The sequence below is a fragment of the Neoarthrinium moseri genome (genome assembly GCF_022829205.1).
Source record: "Neoarthrinium moseri strain CBS 164.80 chromosome Unknown scaffold11_Wmoseri_CBS_16480, whole genome shotgun sequence".
Classification (NCBI taxonomy): domain Eukaryota; kingdom Fungi; phylum Ascomycota; class Sordariomycetes; order Amphisphaeriales; family Apiosporaceae; genus Neoarthrinium; species Neoarthrinium moseri.
Genome location: NW_026055125.1, coordinates 106,170 through 125,696, shown reverse-complemented (window position 1 = coordinate 125,696; position 19,527 = coordinate 106,170). Strand labels below are relative to the sequence as shown.

The following is a 19,527-nucleotide window of genomic DNA, read 5'->3' as shown; positions in this document are numbered from 1 at the left end:
ACGCCTCGCTCTTGCGCCATGAATCCTCCGTCATGGACAATTGACGGCCCAATGTATTTTCGCTGGCTCTCTTCAACCACCAGCAACGGTGTTCATCCGTACACCGCCCGACTTACATAATCAGATGCCGTCTTCTGGAAGACGATCTTCATTCCAGACCGTTGACATCATGCAGCTGTGCTACTTGCCCAATCTACATGAGATAGCGGGTAGCATTAGCTCTCTTCCGTACGGCATTTTGCTTTCCGTGAACCAGAACCCTTGTATTGGGACTTGGGACTCAGCCTTGAAAGGTCCCACATGCATGCCCCTCGGCTTTGGTTGATGAAACATCAACCTCGGAGCGTGGCACGCCTGTCCGCTTCTGGAATGCCCAACAACTTGGGGCTAGGATCATGACCAACAGAAGCTGGTTAAGTCGCCATGTTCACTCCACCTCGCTACCCAGCCCTGGATAACCCAGGCATGGGCTAACCCTAGCAAACGCGGCCGAACCTGCTTGTCGGATCAAGCCTCCAGCATAGCTGCAGCGCAGCCTACCTTTCTTCAAGATGCAAAGGAACCTATTGCACCAGGAAATCCAGTGACGGGCATTAGCTCGAGGGAAAGTCCACGACTCGGTTTCCTGGCCCATCTGCATTTGTAAATGTCATGCATATGTTACCGCAACTTGGCGTTGCATCGACGCAAACCTAAATCGAACATTGCAGAACGTTATTATCAACCTCCACCGACTTCTGAGTACCTCGGATCGCTTCCGACGATTGAGCATAAGTTGATGGACAACAGAGATGTTTTATCCCTGTCAAGCCTAATGCATTCCAATGTGGTACTTTCATCTCTCCTCAATACTTCCTTCCTTTCTTCTAAGCTGCACCGCTGTAATGATCCATGAGATTTCTAGTGAAGAACTACGAAGAGCACATATACCCGTCGACCAGAGTTGCAATCTCGGGCTCATGCGCCTTTCCTGTATGTGCTCGAAAGCGGCCACTCCACATTCACAGTTGCACACTGTTTTGTTTGTTTATGCCGGACCCAGAGTAGCACTACCTATAACGAACGGATCCTGTGAAGTACACTTATGAATCAGGCATGTTTTGCAATGACATTGCTCTTCACATAGGCGGCATGCGGCGGTTATTTTCTTCGCGAATGACTTTCTTCTCTTTCTCTTACCGTCGATTTTTGCCTTGCCGTGCTGGTATAGTGATCGATTTTATATCTGGCAGGTGCCTCTTGTATCAAGGTCTTATAGCAAGCTGGGTGCTAATGCTATGCAAATCTATTCTGAAATGGTTGCAGCTTTTGCCTCGTCTTAGCCATACCCAAGCAGGGGTCAATGCGCTGTAGCATTGTACTGCAAGAGCCTCATATGCTACTCTATGCAGTCGGAAGATTTCCCAGCCCGGCATTGAGACGACGCACCTTGTCAAGCAGCGCCGTCGATCCGTCGTCTCGGCCGCACCCCTGTCATCATCACTTTCTCGTTCAAATGCCCCGATGCAGATCCATCCTTGTGTTTCCGCGAATGTCATATACCTTGATCCTACTCTGAATTCGTCGTCACAGCTTTTTCGGGTCTATTCACGATGTACGCTGGATCGAGATCATCTCAATGAATATCAGGCTGGTTCAAGATAAGCAGCTCGGGTGCTCGAAATGATTGGCCCGGGAAGTTCTGCCGTATAGTATCTACCCATCAATATCCCCCTGTTTCTATAGATTAAGCCCACAGATCTCGCATCAGGTGGCAACTGTGATGGGACTCTACCCTAGCAGTCTATATTACCTACAATTTCTCCGATGTCCAGGCTCTTACATCTGAAGAGTGGCAACGTAGAAGGGGGTCATATTTTAAGCATGAGAAATTCGCACCGGAAGTTCCGGCTTCGAAGCATGTTTCTGGATGGACGCTAAGCTCGGGGCTCGATCTACAACCCATTTTGACTATCCAATGGCAGGCGTTTGTGTGTCATTCCCTACGAGAAGAATGTGCCTCGGGTCAAACTCGCGATTAGCGGAGCTCTTGAGTTGACAACTGTCAACCGCTGTGTGCATATATGGACAAACAGCAGTTGTTCTACTGTGCTGACTATGCTGTAGTATGATTGAGCCCATCTTGATAAACAGGCATCATTTCACCATTAGTAACGTCTTCGTTTGGAACAAACACACCTAGCACAAACTGATAAGGACTAGGCAATCACACACAACAGAAAGAATTGGACTTGCATTCGGAAAGGAGCTTTGAGGTTTTTCATTGCGGCTCGACATGATTGTGAAGAGCGAGACCTTTCGATCTGAGATCAGGCTCAGTAGATCGGCATCCATCAAGCTCTTCTGGGACACTTCAATCTTGAGATGGTCTCTTTGAGACATGATCAAATCCATGGGGTCATTAAAGCGCCACATGCAAGATAGTTCGTGTTGGAAGGATACACAGCGCAGTTTCACACGTATCTGCATAACTGCACGTTGGAAGCACCCAGAGAAATGATTTGCAGCTCGCAAACGTCTTTTCCACAACCATGCATGTACATCTTTCGTGCCGTGCCGCGTCTCCATGGGTTATATGGCAGATCCGGCCGCCGGGATACTTCCAAACAAAAACATGCGCAACGGGCGGCTTGCAAGTGTGCATAGGCGAACCGGGATACGAAGGATGTTCTACTATAACCGTGTTCTGCCCCGTCCCTTGGGATGTCGGTGTGTGTCACACTAATATGGAACGCCTAATGGCAAATAGACAGGGTCTTATTCGCCTATCAAAGTCCACCAATCCATATGGATCTTCTCGCCTGCCTCGTTGAGGCTGGGCTACACTGTCCGCCCTTCTCCTTCTACGCATCATGCGGAGTCACATTTGCGGCTCCTGTCGAGAGATGGCGGACATTGTAGAATGACTTCCGGCTTCTCGCTGAGCCGCTCGGTGACTTACAGCAATATAGTTCTCTACGTCGAAGTAAATGTTTCCTTACCAATCTTCTTCCGCGAATTCCCTTGGAACGTACCAGATTCCGCAGCTGTGGGAGGGGGCTGATATTTCACTGCCTGAGTAGAGTCATCTGGTATGTAACACAAGCACACTCTATCGACGCTCGTTGTGTCCCAAAGGCAATAGTCACTGCTGCCGAAAGCTGCCTTCGACTACATCGCGTGATCGTCATCGCAGTTGAACCCAAGCAGGAGGGACCCTCGCCACGAGACCCTTTCTCAGGCATCGGAGCCTCCACCGTCCCTGTGACTTGTCCATCTATATATACATACAACTCTGGACGTGTCAGCTCCGCCCGAGACGACGCCTTCGGCAAACTCGATCCGACGGCCGTCCGGCGCGGTGGGGCAGCAGGGCCGGAAAGCCCGGTTCGGAGACGCGTCCCATCATTCCTTGGGCCGAACCGCCGATACACTTCCGTAGTCACTCCAGAAAACAAAGTCCCATTGCTTTTTTATACTACTTTTTAGTTTACTAGATTGACTGACACAAAAACATATCTTTCTTATTCGCCTCTTTCCAACGAAGAATTGGCCTGAATAATTGAATCATGTAGACTTGTTATGACTATGATGTTATAGCTACGATGTGTGTTTGCCGTTTGCATACAGCACCAAGCCAGAACGACCACATATATCTCTACCGATTCCCGTCTCTACCATGGGTCTTTGTGTCATGACGCTGAGCAGCAACAGAGTCAAATATCACCGCGGACACACTCATCAATCTGCTTCACAAAACCCTTGGGATTTTTGAACATGGGACAGTGGCCCGTGGCGCACGTAAGCTTCCGCATCCCACGGACCCTGCCGCCGTCGCATATGGAATGCTGCAGCCACGGCGGAACGGTATTGTCCTCTTCACAGACCATATAGAATGCGGGGATCTGCAGATTCTCCCCGGCATATGTTTGGATCGAAGTCAATGACGCCACCGAGTGCGGCAGAAGGCCACCCGCAAGCCTCGATGCCACCACATCGTCTAGGTCGTTGTACAATGCCTCCTTGGCTAGATCAATCTTCGGGTGTAGCAGCCCGTCCTGAATTCAACGAAGATTAGGTCAACGGAACATCCTATCGATTGTGGACATGGAATGGGGAATTGGGTAAAAACACAAGACCGTGAGTTGGTCAACAGTTATCATACCTTTCCGTCATTTTCAAAGGGAAGCCATGGCGGATACACACCGCCGAATGCATCAAGGGCGGTCTGACCCCTATCAAGGACTAGAGCCGACCCGACAAAGATTACGGCGCGGATACCGCCTCTTTTGCCGGCAGCCTGTCTCTCTGCTATGCTCCTGTCCTCACAGACTCCCACAGCCGGCATACCCCCGTATGAATGCCCAATGACCACAAATTCTGTGCCATGATCCATGTGGGGCTCGATCATCTCAATCACCGCGTCTCGGTCATCGGCCCAGGAAGCGCCTGCTTGACCAATGCTAGGAAGAGTGCGGATGAATACTTCGTAAGAGAGTGCCTCGAATCTTGCTTTCACGTCATCGAAGTATGATGCCGGGTGGCAGACGCCAGGTGGCAGACGCCAGGTATCAGGACAATGGTAGGCTTAGAAGCAGCCATGATGAGGATTTCGACAGAACAGGTAAGCCCGTGTAGCCTGTGCTCTAGAAGTTCAGGCGTTGGACAAAGTGCGGGCCGGAAGTCAAGACACGTTCGGACCTAGGGACTTTAGTATTCCCCCCGGGGCCGACTCGCCGCAGCTTTTCTGTGCATCTGGTCGGATCCAGACAAACAGCATGGCTAACATGGGGTGAGTATATGCAAGTTGCCAGGATACTGCATTTGCCCCTCGATGCACGTCAAATTTCCAAAGCAATCATCCACCTGGTCGGCCATGCACAGCTGATCTACAACTTCCTTGTCCTGAAAAACAAGAGCAGATAAAGTACGCCGGTGTTTCTGGCAAACGCACAGTTCATGACAGGATACGTGACTCGGTAACAATTTTGAAGTATAATTTGATATGTTTGCTACACAAACCACAACATCACCGCGCTGCCCCCTTACCATTGAAGCGAGGGAATAGGAGACAAGGTACGCATCCAGTTTCAGGCGATTGTATTACGGTCCGGTGGTACGGCATGATTTGTCATTGGTTGGTTCCGATTATCCTTGCATCCCTTAGACATTGCAGTTTGAATAGAGACAAACTGCAGAAGATCCAAATTGCTGGCCCCTGTTGTAATGTCTTCCAGTGGATCTCAGACCGGCTACATCGAACGGTTGTTGATACAATAAAATTTCTCCGGAATATGTTATGGGATCATCGAGCCTGTGTGAAGAGGTGACGTCGGTCAAACTATTCGGGAAAGCTCGAAGCAAACATTTGGCTCATAGTCATGTCATATACTGGCAGGATTCATATGTCTCCTTGCATAAACTTGACCAGTTTTGTGGCCGCAATTCTCCAGAATCAATACACTTCTCTTACAGATTATTGTGTGGATACGACTATTACAGTGAAACGTCCTCCATCGCCATGGCATCAGAAGGCCATGTAGATGTCAGAGTCGCTGTGGCTGTTCCTATTGTTACGTTCACATTCGTAGCCACAGGCGCGGTCGCAATGCGTATCTGGTGTAGACGATACAGCCGTATCGCCTTATGGGCCGATGACTGGTTGGCGGTTGCGTCACTGGTAACAAAATCTCTGTACCAAACGACGGGCTCTCCCAAACTGACCATTTGTTAGGTCCTCCAACTGGCACTGGTAACAGAGACACTCTTTGGTGGGAACTTTACGCTTGGAAAAGTATATGGTTGCTGACTAGACACCAAGCAATTGTTCACGGCGGTCTGGGCCGGGATCGAACGACCGTACTGTCTGAGCAAGGTGACAGAGGATTTTTTTTGGTCATCATGGAGGTTAGGTATCTGTCGTTGACTTGAAAATAACATGGCCCTCTGACGAAGCATCAGTGCATCTTCGCGATATGTATCACATACGGCCTCGCTTCGCCTGCGGTGAAACTCACTGTTCTCGCGCTGCTGTGGCGGATCTTCCCAACCCGGTTCATACGGACAGGAATATATGTTATCGGGGGCATGTGCGTCGCCTGGTTCGTTGCTGTTGAATTGGTCACCATATTCCAATGCAGCCCCATACCGGCAGCCTGGGACAAAACCCTTGATCCGACAGGGGAGCGATGCATCAATAGCTTGCACTTCTACACTGGCAACTCGGCAGCGAACTTTGTGCTTGATCTAGCGATATTGATCTTGCCCGTACCCGAGATTTTACACCTTAACATGTCAAGGACCCGCAAATGGGCGGTAGTAGGTGTCTTTGCACTCGGCACAGCGTAAGTTGCTTTCTCCCAAGAGGATCAGAAGGGGCTGACGTTAGTGAAATCTTACAGTGTCGTAGTGGCAAGCGGTGTCCGCTTAGTTTCAACAGCAGCTCTGACTCGGAGAGGAGTCTCGGACTTGTCTCGTATGTCAAGACACGGGCCGTGGCAAGAAGAGAGATCTCTATTCTAACGACGTGTGATAGTTCAGTTTGGGACTCCGATCGTCGCAACCCTGATCGAGGTCTGCGTAGCGATCATTGTAGCATGCCTACCTACATGTGCCCCGGCCTACCGCGCACTCTGCCGACGAGGCACGAATGTCAAATATCAGCACCGAGCCGAGTGGGAACCGACACATGGTAGCTATAGTCTGGTTACCATTGGCAAACTGTCGAACAGAAACAAGAACTTCACAAAGGTCGAGGATGCAGTCGACGAAGAATCTAGGATGAATCTCAACTTGACGCCGCGAAACTACAGTGATAGACAGAGAACGACCATCGACGCTGGCGGTCACCCACATGGCATGAGCAACGATGGGGTGCCCCTGAATCAAATCACGCTCAAACAGCATTATACTTGGTCGGAGATGACCAGTCAGCACTGAGGAACCTCGCTCCCTCGGCCAAAACATAGATTTATCACAGTTCTTCGTTATTGGCTTACCCTGTTGCATCCCGGTAACCCGAGTTTATCGCATCTGCACCTACAGACAGACAGTCAATCAAGTATACAACACTGCGTTTTTAAATATTCTACTAACCCTTTTTTTTTTTTTTTCGTAGACAAGTCAACTACTGTTTCAATAAGGGATCATGTATGAAATGAAAACGCGATTGGCCAAAGCTCTAAACCTTCGACATGCAGCCCGAGCGAGCATGATACTAAGAAGCGTAGCCAATACCCGAGGGCAGAAAAGGCGATCACTGTCTGATCACCCATATGTCTCTGTGATAATTGTGAAGATACAAGGCGAGAGTGCATTCTCTCGCAACAAAGCACACCTGACATTGCCACGAATAACTATCTATGCTATACAGCAACAAGATTATGGAGGGAAGCCGAGTACGCCGCTCTCCTTTATACAAACGCCAATTGCCCTCCTGAACTGCAGCCAACATGGCTCCCTTTGCGTAAAACTCACATTTCCGTGACGATCCTATACACTCCAAGCTGTGCGTGAGCCAGAGAAGGCCCATCACTTCTCCTCGCCATCTACGACCGCCGTGGCCGCCTCACCCTTGTTCTCTAGCACCTTACTCTTCTCCTGCACGCCCTCGCCGTTCTGCTCTTCGACCTCACCCACGACCACAACGGGCGGCGGGGGCATCTTGTCCTCGGCCGCCTCCTTCTCGTCGTCCTTCTTATCGCTCACGCCGTTCTGCTTCTTGCCCTCGCCTACGGCCTCGGCCGCCTGCCCCGCGGGCTTGTGGTCCTTCTCCTTGGGGATGAGGTCCCAGTCGACCTCGCTGCCGTCGCCGTAGCGGGTGACGAGCCAGTCGTTGGCCTTGCGGAAGTGGCCGCAGTCGAAGAAGCCGCGGTGGGCGCTCAGGGGGCTGGGGTGGACGGCGTTGAGGACGAGGTGGCGCTTCTTGTCGACCTTGACGACGCGCTTGCCGGCCGGGGTGCCCCAGGCCATGAAGACGACGCCGCGGGTGCGCTTCTGGGCGACCAGGTCGATGACGCGCTGCGTGAACTTCTCCCAGCCGCGGTTGGCGTGCGAGTTGGCCTCGTGCGCCCGCACCGTCAGGCACGTGTTGAGCAGCAGCACGCCGCGGTCCGCCCACGGCGTCAGCAGCCCGCCATTCTTGGGCGGCGGGATGAACGACGGGTAGTCCTTCTTCAGCGCTATGTACATGTTGCGGAGCGAGGGCGGTGCAGGCGTCGGCGGCCGGACCGAGAAGGCCAGCCCGTGGGCCTGGTTCACGTTGTGGTAGGGGTCCTGGCCGAGGATGACGACCTTGACGGTGTGGAAGGGAGTGTGACGGGACCTGAAGAGCATGATCCGTCAGCAGAGTGTCGAATAATAATGGCAACCACGGACGAGACCACAGTTTTCCACCACCACCACCACCACCAGGAGTAGGGAAACGAGGCCAATGGTCTAGACGTACCAAGAGTAGATATCCTGCGGCGGCGGGAACACCTTTGTCGGGCCGGCCATCTCTCTACCCACGAAGCGCTTGAGCTCCAGGAACTCCTTGCTCGTGACCTCGTCCTTCAGATGAGCCAGCCAGCTGTCGTCCAGGGTGTTGATCTCGAGCTGCAGGAGCTTCCTCTGCTCGTCGGTCAAGCCGGCGACCCATTTCTGCTTGTCGAACTTGGGGGCGGGCGCCTCGGGGACGGGCGAGGAGCCGTGGGTGGACGAGCTGACGACCTTGGGGGCGCCGAAGAAGGATGTGATGCTCGCGTTGGTCTTGGGCTTTTTGCTGGCGTCGGCCGAGGCCTGCGCCTTGCGTTTGAGGTTGGACGACATGGTGGAGTGCAGTCGGGATGTGTATAATACAGCAGATGCAGCCGAGGGGATTGTGGACGTCGTGTGGAACCGAACGACGGCAGATAACGTACAACAGCAACGCACGGGAGGCCAAGGTCGCTGGAAGGCTCGTGAGGACGCAATCTCGAAAAACAAACTATTGCCGACGATGGAATTAGGCCGTGGAATCTTGGCTGCAATGGCAATTGGCGAGGGAACACAATAAACAAACGCCGCTGTTCACGATTTCTCGAAAGGCTGGGAGGGTTTGTCGTCCAACTCGTGCCTCTTTTATTAGTCTGGTCACAGCCTTGAGTCCATGCCTGGCAACTGGGGGCTAGTTAACAGGCGGTAGGCTGGTACGAGTAGTTAGGGTAGTAGGGTAGTAGGGTAGTAGAAAAGCAGGGATGGTTGACCTCAGATGGGCTAAGACATGCAAGTTCAACTCCCGCGACCGCGTCGCTGTGACGCGACACGAGCTAACCTCTTTACGCGAAATAGGCACGCATGCTTTTTTTCTTTGGAGAACGGTGGGAGTCATGAGGCGGTGGCTTGCATTGGACTGGACGCTCAGCTCATTGGAACACCACTGCGAATTACACGCCTAGGTCGCGACTTTATTGAACCAGGGAACGATACATGGCTTCATTAATAGAATTTTCTTCTTTTTCTTTCTTTCTTGCAATTACTATGTGGGAGAAGGTTCTGCAACCCATATCACCTTTTCACGTCTCTCTAGTATAGCAATAATTATGACAATACAGTAATAGTACAGGGCCTGAGCTTGTTGAGATGCGCCACCCGCCTGTCTATCGTGATGTCCACGTCCATGTCCCCATGATGCCCACTTGCCATCTATTGCACGCTGAAACTGAACTTTTCCGGCCGCATGCCTTTGCCGAAAGGAGGTATCATATACAAGCAACAACGCCCGCCAATGCTTAAAAAAAGACAATCAAAGAGTGGAGAAATATGCCAACCCGTCATGGCTCGCCTGCGTCGGTATCCTGCTTCTTCAAAGCCGCTCGCTCATTCACACCCCTGAATGCTCGCTTGCCGACCTCGTAGCTGCTGATCATGATGGCACAGCTGGGCGCAACCTTCAGGGTTCTGGGGATCCAACCTCTCCACAGACCCGATACGCCTTCCGTGGTGAACACATGCCAGAGGAGCCGGATCATGGACTGTTCCTCCGGGGCCACGGCTGCCTTCTCGACGCTGTTTGCAGCCTTCTTCCCAGTTTCCCGGAAGACCTGGGTCCTCGTCTTGCCCACATCAAATGGTGTCGTCACAAGCGACGCAAAAGACCCGGACAGGGCACCTGCAGCGAAGCTGTCGACGAACGTCGAAGTGTGGTTCTCTCTGCTCTGCGAGCGGGTTCGCGCCCGCCTGCGGGAGCCACTCTCCTGTGATAGAGACCTACCCCGGCGCTCCTCTCGTAGATCCGTGAGTTTACCACGGATGGTCTCGTATCCCCACCAGTACATGCCTGAAAAGGGCACGTCGCGCCAGAGAGTCAGGGTCAAGCCACGCCACAGTGACCGATACCCACTTTCCGCCACCATCTCCTTCATGCTGTTGAACGTGTTGGCTAGGTGGCCCGTGGTGGTGGTCCCTCTCGTAGCTTGTAGGCGGGTCCTGAAGAGCTCGATGGGGCCGATAGCAGTGGCGGCCAGAATCCGTGCAAGAGCACCGCCGACCAGCGGGATATAGACATCCGACTTCAACCTAGCGATCGGACTCGCCTCGTTGTATCTTAGCCACTCGTAGCCCGTGAAGTAGATGATGTTGGCAGGGACAGCCATGACGAGCGTGGGCGACAGGCCGCGCCACAGGGTTGTGATGCCCTCGTTGCGGGCAATCTTCCGTATGCCATCGAACGTCGAGTTGAAGGCCCTCTTTTGCGTCTGCTCCACTGCACAGTCGCCGGCCGCGGTCGACCCTCCCAGCGCCTCGATCCTCGGGCCGGCAACGCACAGCTCGGCATTGTTGTTCATGAAGAAGACCTCGCGACAGCATGCTGTGACCCCCAGGTTGGACGGGCGAAAGGCGTTTGGCGAGGAAATGGCCAGCTTCTGGAGATCGGCTGTGTGGGCTTGCGGAGGGGTTTGCGATTGCAACCTGACGCGAACGACGTCAAGAGGCGTGACTGTTGAGGGGAAACACGATTAGCGCAAGCTTCTCTCTCTGGGCTGGGGACGGGGCCGAGGCGACTCACCAAGCACCGATGTCAATAGGCTGCCAGAGATGGCCGACAGCATCTTCTGGCCGGCGGTAATGTCCATGATGCCGTCGCCGCCGTCGTCTTTCGACGAGAGCATGGTCATGTTGGCAAAGGCATCCTCGGTGGCGGCCAGTCTGTCGTGGTCCTGACCACTGTAGCCCCCGGTGGTGGCGTTCATTGTCTGGGCGATCCCCGGGTATCCGGGAAGGCCCGTTGCGCAGTCGCAGGTCAGTCGGTGATGGGAGAAACAGTGACGACTTCAACAGTGGGAGGGCACGCAGGTAGATGGTGGATGGATTACGATTCTTGGGGAATCGGCTCAGGTGTGTCTGTGTCTGGTTGACGTCTCTGTCACGGTGCTACCAGGGGGGCGAACGCTCATGGCGAACTGGGACTAATTTTTGCTGCGATCGCGGACGGGCGGGCTCTGGATCATTCTGCGCGTCATTCACATAATCGGAGCTGGCTGGAGCTCCATAGTATTTTTGGCCCGGACTTAGCCGGCCACACCCCGAGCCGGCCTGGCACCCCTGGCACCCTGGGCACCCTGGGAGCTGCTGAACAACACCGCCATTGGTCGCACACCAACTCGCTCTGCTCGCTCTGCTCGCTTTCTCTGGCGATGATGCCCTCCAGCCAATCGGAGCCTCTTCCCTTGCAGTGGGCTCTTTGATAACTAAACCGTCTCCCCCAGTCAACTATTGTACTTACCTAGCTAGCTGCCAGAAACCTACTAAGTCAAGTTGGGGTGCTCTTGACGTGCGACCTGCATCAAGCCAAAGTCAGCACCCGTGATATCGTCCGAACTACCTTATCTGTAAACTGTCTCCCATCCAGACCCCAAATACATGTATGTAGACTTTAATATCAGACTGACATCATTGCACAGCGGCCTGCAGACTCTTTTCAGAGTCCCCATTCAAGCTCAAGGCCATGGAGCAACCGCCAGAGCAGATACAGTCGGAGCTGGAGAAATTCAGGGAGCGATGGCGTGCTGAGGTCTCGGCACGAACCAGAAACACAGCCGGAGGTTCGCAGCGTCAGGGCCAGACAGCGCCGTCGGGCTCTGCGGCGCCATCCTCATCCAGGGGCCCTCCAAGAAAACTAGAAGCTTCCCACAGGAGAAATCCGTCCCGGACAGTTCAACACATCGACGATGAGGAAGAGTATGTCCGTACTCAGAATTTCGACGATGAACCTGGCAAGGCCAAGACCGTCAGCTCCCATGCGCCAGCGGAGACTGAGGACAAGGAGCCGGAAACGGCTTTGGAATACTACGAGAAGGCGGTCGACAAAGAGACCGACGGCAAGCTCGGAGATAGTCTCCATCTCTACCGAAAGGCCTACCGGTTAGATAATCGAGTCGATCGGGCGTACAGGGAAAAGCACTACCCTGGCATCTGGAAGAAGAAGCCTGCCGGGACTCAAGCAGCGGCAGCCCAGCCGACCCTCTCGCACCCCGCCGCGACGGCTCCGGGTGCGGCCCACCCCTCATCCGAAGGCCCCGCACCGTTGTCTCTCCCGGACCTCATCGCCAGTTTCGCCGGCCTTAGCGTCCAGGGGGCTCCGCCGCCCGTGGAGGGCATGCCGGCGCCCCCGTGTCCCATCGCGGGCCTGCCCGATGAGATCCTGCTGCACATCCTCGGAGATGTTGCCGTCCTGGACGTCGGGGACTTTGTGCGGCTCTCCCAGGTTTGCAAGCGGTTCGCCTACCTGGCGGCAACGGACGACCGCATCTGGCGACGGGTGTGCCTCGGACCCGAGTTTGGCTTCGCCGGCATGGTCTACCACTGGCAGCGCGGCATCTCGTGGGAGGAGCTGAACCCGGAGCACGAGCTGGACGAGGAAACGTTCACCATGGAGGAGCTGCAGCAGCGGCGCGCCGATGAGAGTGAGGCCACGACGCACGCCTTGGCCGCCACCGTGTACCCGTCTTGGCAGCGCATGTTCCGCCAACGGCCGAGGCTGCGGTTCAACGGCTGCTACATCAGCACTGTGAACTATATCCGCACCGGCCACGCGTCGGGCAATCACATCACCTGGAACTCGCCGGTGCACATAGTCACGTACTATCGGTACCTCCGCTTCTTCCGCGACGGAACCGCCATCAGCCTCCTCACCACCAACGAGCCCGCAGACGTGGTGCACCACATGACCAAGGCCCTGCTGCGGCAGCACGAGAAGGGCGTTGCTTCGCACCTGCCCACCGCGGTCATGTCGCAGGCTGTCAAGGGCCGTTGGCGGCTGTCCTCCTCCATCGATAACCCGGACGCCAGCCTGGCCGATGCCGAAGGCGATCTCTTCGTGGAGACCGAAGGCGTGAGCGCCAAGTATTCTACCCGTATGGAGTTATCGATGAAGAGTGCTGGCACCAAGGCCCGGAACAACAAGTTGAGTTGGAAGGGATACTGGTGCTATAACAAGCTGACGGACGACTGGGGCGAGTTTGGCCTGAAGAATGATAAGGCATACTACTTCAGTCGGGTCAAGAGCTATGGCTTCACTGGGGAATAGAAGGGTTCAACGGTTCTGGGCAGATCATTGAGGTTTCGGACCTTTCATTGCTCTTTCGTGAATCTATCTACCTAGGGCAGGCCAGTTCATTATTGCAAGGGCCTCATAGGCCATAGCAACTGACAGTAGAATTCGATCGCCATTTCGTGAGCTCAGAAAGAGGCGGCCCGTCCAAATCAGTCTTTCCAACAACCTGAATGGCCGTGATTCTAGGTAGCTAGGAATGAAACCAGGAGATAGAGAAGAATTTCACTCAACAAAGAGAAACAAAGTCTAATAAGCAGTTGGTTCCACGGACACCCGTCTAAAAAGACTCATCACTAGGCATTGGAAAGCTTCACCAAGCCCCAGTGTAGTGCATAGGCTGCTAGGCATCCAACCGCAAAAGCAGCGGTGCACACAATACACTGCAAGGCCTCGTTGCTGTTACGCTGAGGTGGGTCACCGAAGTAATTGCGTTTATGATGAGCCACATACTGCACATCCTGCAAGAAAAGCCTGCACCTCTTGAAATCCCTGCATTGCTCGCTCCCTGTGTCTTCTTCAAGAGGATTGCAACATTTTGTAGAGTCGGTGGAGACCCCTGATGGTGGAGCCATTGCTCTCTTTAATGCTGGATATAGTGGTGGAAGGTTGTACGAGTTTCCAACTAGAACTGCTTTCAAGGGACACGCCTGGCCGCTTGAGTTGCCATCTCTTCTCAGTCTTCTGACTGGTGTTTTATAGGGACTGGCCCCGTGCTATGGCAAAGGGTGTGTTTGTGCGTATCAGGCAGCGACGCAAAAATTGACTAGAACACCATGGTGAAGACAAAGACCTGTGGCATGTAGAACAGCCCCATTGTAATACGTATCAAATCTATAAGGCTAACCAAGCCATGCTCTTGACTAGGGTATGAACAAGGGAGATGCGAGACGTGGTGTGGATTTTCAAGCTCCACTCAAATGTTGGTTCTAAGCTGTAAGGAAGACACAAATCCTGTCGAATTGCAACTGCTGCTTGAGTATATTGCGAAGGTCTCTGGAAGTGGATGGAATTACATGGACATGTCCGATGGAAAAGAAAATGTCTGCTAACACATGATGACTCGCAATATCAGCAAGGAGGAAATGAAAAAAGGCAGCATGACATGGCTTTCTAGTAGTAAGTCGCATATCATGTGTCCGGTTTCCTACCGTATACAACTCTGAGAGGATAACTGCCACCTCTCATTCTTAACTCGGCCTCCCATCGTACGAGCCACGTTTCAAAGTCCGCTAGCGATATGCACCTCAAACCTCCTGGTGTCCCTGGGTTGAGATGCTGTTAGCAGCATTTCTTTGAGGGTAGGAAGCAGGCGTCTTACGCTTTCCTGTCGCAATGACATTCTTCCCCGATATCACGGCTGACTGGATGCTGGCTTCCCGCATTCCCGAGTCAGGTAGTTTGGGACCGGTGCCACCGGGTAGCACTACGGTTTTGACGTCCAAGAAACCGGCATCTAGGAGGTATCCCTCGAGGTCCTTCGAAAATCCCTTCGGTGCCCCGAGCCAGACCCCGATCTCGTTCATCATGGCGACGAATTGCTGGTGAGCGGGCCCGTCGTCGTCACCAGCTTCCCCATCCGGCTCCATGAGCTCGACCCAGCCGCCAGGCTTCACCAGTTCAAGCACGGCATTGACCGCCTCGCGCTGCCGTGGGCCGGCGACAGTGAGCACCAGGGTCTGGTGAACAAGGTCAAAGCTGGATTTCCAAGACTCAGGCCAGGGCTGTAAAATGTCTTGTATTTGAAAGCTGATTCCGGGAGGAAGTGCCCTCAAGTGACGGTCCTGGATGTCAGTCCCGATGAGGGTACATGATCCGGGATCTTTGAGGTTGGCTTGAAGTTGAGAAAGCCAATAACCTATCTCGGTATCAACCAACGTAAGACGCCCGATAGAACACGGCAGCGGTGACGGAAGCAGACGACTTACCGTCGCTTGAGGCGCTGTCGAGAATTCGGAGGTTGCTACGGGACAAGTCGAAAGGGCACAGCAACAGCTTGCCGTCTTGGTAGAACCGGATGATCTTGGATTGTTGCTCAAGCCGCCAGTTTTCCTCTTCCGTGGTCACGAATGAATCAGACATGGCGGACGCCAGGTGTACGGTCAGTCGAAGAAGAAATGCCAGATTTGGCACTGATTGAACCGACGCTGCAGGAATTCTGGGTTCAGATAAGTATCTTAACGCTGGTGCTCAATCCAGGCCTACCCCTGTCAATTGCTTATACATGCAAAAGCTCCGGACCTTAGCAATTGTTGCATTTGCGAGAGAACTTGGTGATCACAACGCACACCTGGGGGTGGATACAGATTCTACGCATGGATGCAGTACTATGCAGTCTACTGAGGTACATGGTTGCAGTGCAAAGGTCAATTGTCTGATATTGTGCACTTCATATCAGAGCACCAGAGCTGCATAGTTGTTGAAGGACGAATGAAGTCTTCCTTGGAGTCCGGGGGACGAGATCGGCTCAAGTTTACAAGGAGAAATCTGGTCAAACAGGTGCACATCTAGGTATGTAATTAAGTCAAGCAACGGGAAGTAGGAGTACATGGTTTGACTATGCCCATAGCTATCTGTATCATTAGAGGCTGACAATCAAAGGTGATCGACAGAGCACCAAGCTTGGCTCTCAGGTACACTCCCTAATAAACTGGGTAAACTCCTTAACACGGAAGTTGGCGGGACGGAACAATGGAGGGTAGGGCCCGAAGCCTGGCCTAGGATGTGGAGCAGTAGGACATTGGGCAAGACATTGCCAGGGATTGCAGACTTCGGCTTTTTGGGGTGTCTCTCAATGGCATCAGACAGCAGACATACAAAAAACCATGCATGCAGGCAGGCTCCGTCATCGTGGAGGAATGCGCGGAGTCAGCTAGAGCTCCGAATAGCCTTAGTTTCACTGACCGGTGGGGCGCAGGCATTGGATGCACCACGTACCATTCACCCCGGCAAGACGGCATGGGCGCGACAATAATTCGAGCATTGGCCGCCCATCGTCAGGGGAATCTGGTAGATATGATGCAGACAGGGATAAAGGGCACCATGGGACAAATTTTCGTTCTACATACTGTCCAGGTGTAGCATGTGAGCCACGGATGGACCTTGGAGACTGGTTGACTGGAACCTGGCTGGGGGGAAGCTGAAGGCCGCCCGACACCCGCGGAACCAAGCGCCACAACTGGACGCATTTGGTGCTAAGCTGGAAGTGTGGGACGACAGCTCCAGCCACGTATGACGTTGTCGACTTCCCAGCTCCGGGTTCACAGGTCCAGCCCACTTCGCGACGACGTTACGTAGCCTGTTGTCACCTCTTCCCGACCCTACCCTAGGCAGCTCTGCAACTGGACACCTTTGGCCCTTTTCCTCTTCTCTCATAAAAAGGCCCTCGGCACCCGAAACCCCAGCTTCTTTGTCTCGCACGCGACATCTTGCATCACAATACACGTCTTTCAGGACAGCATCCGAAACAGCACAAGCTAACCCCCCCAGCTCATCAATTGCACCGTCGCCAAGATGACGCTCTACTACTCCCTCGTGAGCCCACCTTGTCCCACTGATCACGCACGACGATGGACTTGCTGATCGTCTTCAACCAGGTCTTCCTCCTGCTTGTGGCGGAGATGGCGCTCTTTATGCTGCTCGTCATCCCCATGCCCTTTGGGCTCCGCCGAAGGATCTTCACGTACGTCCGCTGCTTCCGGCTGGCAAACCCCCTCCGTCAGAGCCCGAAATGGCAGCTAACCCGGCGTGTCTAGCTTCATCTCCGAGAATCCCATCATAGCGAAGCTACAGTATGGCTTGAAGATCACCTTCATCTTCATTCTCATCCTCTTCATCGACAGCGTTAACCGCGTCTACCGGGTGCAAGTGGAGTTGGCAAATGCCACTGATGGTTCCAAGGGCAGCGCGTAAGTGGCAAGGCTCGTCCTCAACAAGCCGGAATCGCAGCTAACAGACCCGCAGCGCAATCATGGGCCACGAACGCCTCGAGGTCCAGGCACGCAAGTTCTACTCCCAGCGAAACATGTACCTCTGCGGTTTCACCCTGTTCCTCTCCCTGATTCTGAACCGCACCTACATCATGATCCTCGAAGTCCTCCGCCTCGAGGAGAAGCTCAAGCAGTACGAGGGCACGGACAAGAACACCAAGCAGAGCGAGAAGCTGGCTGTTGCCGGCGAGCCCGGCGAGATTGCCCGCTTGAAGAAGGAGCTCAAGAAGAAGGACACCGACATTGAGACACTCAAGAAGCAGTCCGAGGGCCTGCAGAGGGAGTATCACGATCTTACGGAGAAGTATGGTGCCACCCAGACCCCGGCTGGCAGCCGCAAGGAGAAATAGACGTCTCGAGATCCTTGAAACTGCCGGGTTCAGAACCCTACCGCGACTGCACTGCGGAACAATTTCCAGGGTTTTGCTTCCGGGCTGGGTATCAAGAAAGACAGCACAGACCAAGGGCAGGCAATAGACGTATTGCAGGAAATCAGCGAACTTCGATAAAGCGGTGTTCTGAGTTTACGAACGAAAAGTGATGGTTTATTACATCGACAGGCGTACTCGGTTGTGTTTTCGATTTGGGGCATGGGGCCTTGTCAGCTCCAAGCTCGGTTGTAATATATAAAGCAGGCCTGGCCATACTTCGTTTTACAATACCAGAGACTCATCTGCCCAATTCTGTTCAATGTTCATCGACAGGTGTAATTATCCAATAGCTTTCTGCAAATCAAGGTCGCCCCTAGTACCGGACAGAGTTCCATGCCGGGGTCGTAACAACCCCGGTACACGACCGAGTGACTCATTCAACGTTTTCCCCTTTTTCATTCATATAGTTCTCTGGTTTAGATGGTGCTCGATCACGGGCCTGGGGGTTTTAGGAGAGATCATCAAATACATATACCGGAGAATCAGAAGGCAGTTCTTGAAAATGCATGCCCTGTGGAGTATGTACCTCGGGTAGGCAGCCTTGCTTCATAATGTCACAGTAGCAGAGCCAGAAAGGCGGTAGACCTACTATTTGACCGGAAGTTGCTTGAAGTATGTTGCACTGCTGCCAAACACTCATTTGATGGTCTCTGCCCTTCACCAGATTTCCGGCAGTCTTGTCTCCTATTCGGGGCGACACCATCTTATTACACCAACTTTGGTATTCTTCCCACGTTCGTGCCTTTCCCCAAACATTCATGACTTCCCACGGCGGTTGAGGGTCGATCACGCTACTCAGGGGTTATAGGCTCAAGCTCCACGGCGACCACTGTATAGTCAGAGCCTATGGATGTGCGATACTACTGAACTTATCCTCTCATCTGAAGTAGTCTGCTATGTCTATGTAGCTGGATGGTCAACCTTATGCTCATAGAATTTAAGCATACCAGCAGTATTTTTATTACCTAATCTATGTAGGTATGTTGACAAGGCAATGCTGGAAACCTAAGGTATATCTCGAAACTCAGCCATCATGTATACGGCCTTCTGCGAGGAAGTACATAGTAGAGCACAAGGTTCAGGCAGAGAAACCGCCTTAGGTTGCCACCCCTCGCGTTCATCTCTATAAGAACAGAAATAGGAGCCATTACATCTCTTCTCGCAATACCACCAAGCTACCCATACTCAGCATCAGCCCTCTGGCTATGCCCACCATGTTCCCTCTCTTCGTTGGCCTCCCTATGGAACTGCAGCTGCTCATCTGGGATGCGGCTCTCGATCTTGAGCATGGGCAGCGAAAAATTGAGTACTGCACGAGGAGTCTACGCGTGGTGCTAAGAAAGGCACGGGTCTCACCACTGCTCCGGGTGAACCGGCAAAGTCGGTATAGGGCATTAGGACAACACCGCTTCACACTTCAGATTTTCCGCTTTCGTCATTCAACGATGGGGACTATGGTGCGTCACGGATTACTGGAGCAGGCAGAGCGGGTCCCCTCCGGGTGCTTACACATCAATCTACAACGCGCTGATCTTCAACCATCTACAAATAAATTCTG

The 19,527-nt window shown here is 53.3% G+C and overlaps 7 protein-coding genes across 7 annotated transcripts; 3 read left to right on the top strand and 4 right to left on the bottom strand.

The window, feature by feature from the left end:
- Nucleotides 1-3,695: 3,695 nt before the first annotated feature.
- JN550_004168 (uncharacterized protein) lies at nt 3,696-4,759 on the bottom strand (the record flags this gene model as incomplete). The annotated part of the gene is made up of 3 exons (XM_049315653.1): nt 3,696-4,037; nt 4,145-4,566; nt 4,681-4,759. 3 exons carry the CDS (start codon nt 4,757-4,759, stop codon nt 3,696-3,698), a joined length of 843 nt encoding a protein of 280 aa, XP_049173706.1.
- Nucleotides 4,760-5,500: 741 nt separating this feature from the next.
- JN550_004167 (uncharacterized protein) lies at nt 5,501-6,918 on the top strand (the record flags this gene model as incomplete). The annotated part of the gene is made up of 6 exons (XM_049315652.1): nt 5,501-5,659; nt 5,714-5,750; nt 5,801-5,886; nt 5,941-6,323; nt 6,381-6,454; nt 6,515-6,918. 6 exons carry the CDS (start codon nt 5,501-5,503, stop codon nt 6,916-6,918), a joined length of 1,143 nt encoding a protein of 380 aa, XP_049173705.1.
- A 591-nt stretch (nt 6,919-7,509) lies between these two features.
- On the bottom strand, nt 7,510-8,787 carry JN550_004166 (uncharacterized protein; the record flags this gene model as incomplete). The annotated part of the gene is made up of 2 exons (XM_049315651.1): nt 7,510-8,302; nt 8,426-8,787. 2 exons carry the CDS (start codon nt 8,785-8,787, stop codon nt 7,510-7,512), a joined length of 1,155 nt encoding a protein of 384 aa, XP_049173704.1.
- Nucleotides 8,788-9,770: 983 nt separating this feature from the next.
- Nucleotides 9,771-11,189, bottom strand: JN550_004165 (uncharacterized protein; the record flags this gene model as incomplete). Its single annotated transcript, XM_049315650.1, has 2 exons — nt 9,771-10,936; nt 11,006-11,189. 2 exons carry the CDS (start codon nt 11,187-11,189, stop codon nt 9,771-9,773), a joined length of 1,350 nt encoding a protein of 449 aa, XP_049173703.1.
- A 755-nt stretch (nt 11,190-11,944) lies between these two features.
- On the top strand, nt 11,945-13,525 carry JN550_004164 (uncharacterized protein; the record flags this gene model as incomplete). Its single annotated transcript, XM_049315649.1, has 1 exon — nt 11,945-13,525. The coding sequence occupies one exon, from the start codon at nt 11,945-11,947 to the stop codon at nt 13,523-13,525; it is 1,581 nt and encodes a 526-aa protein (XP_049173702.1).
- A 1,271-nt stretch (nt 13,526-14,796) lies between these two features.
- Nucleotides 14,797-15,631, bottom strand: JN550_004163 (uncharacterized protein; the record flags this gene model as incomplete). Its single annotated transcript, XM_049315648.1, has 2 exons — nt 14,797-15,407; nt 15,478-15,631. 2 exons carry the CDS (start codon nt 15,629-15,631, stop codon nt 14,797-14,799), a joined length of 765 nt encoding a protein of 254 aa, XP_049173701.1.
- A 1,431-nt stretch (nt 15,632-17,062) lies between these two features.
- On the top strand, nt 17,063-17,888 carry JN550_004162 (uncharacterized protein; the record flags this gene model as incomplete). Its single annotated transcript, XM_049315647.1, has 4 exons — nt 17,063-17,083; nt 17,146-17,231; nt 17,305-17,457; nt 17,513-17,888. 4 exons carry the CDS (start codon nt 17,063-17,065, stop codon nt 17,886-17,888), a joined length of 636 nt encoding a protein of 211 aa, XP_049173700.1.
- Nucleotides 17,889-19,527: the final 1,639 nt, after the last annotated feature.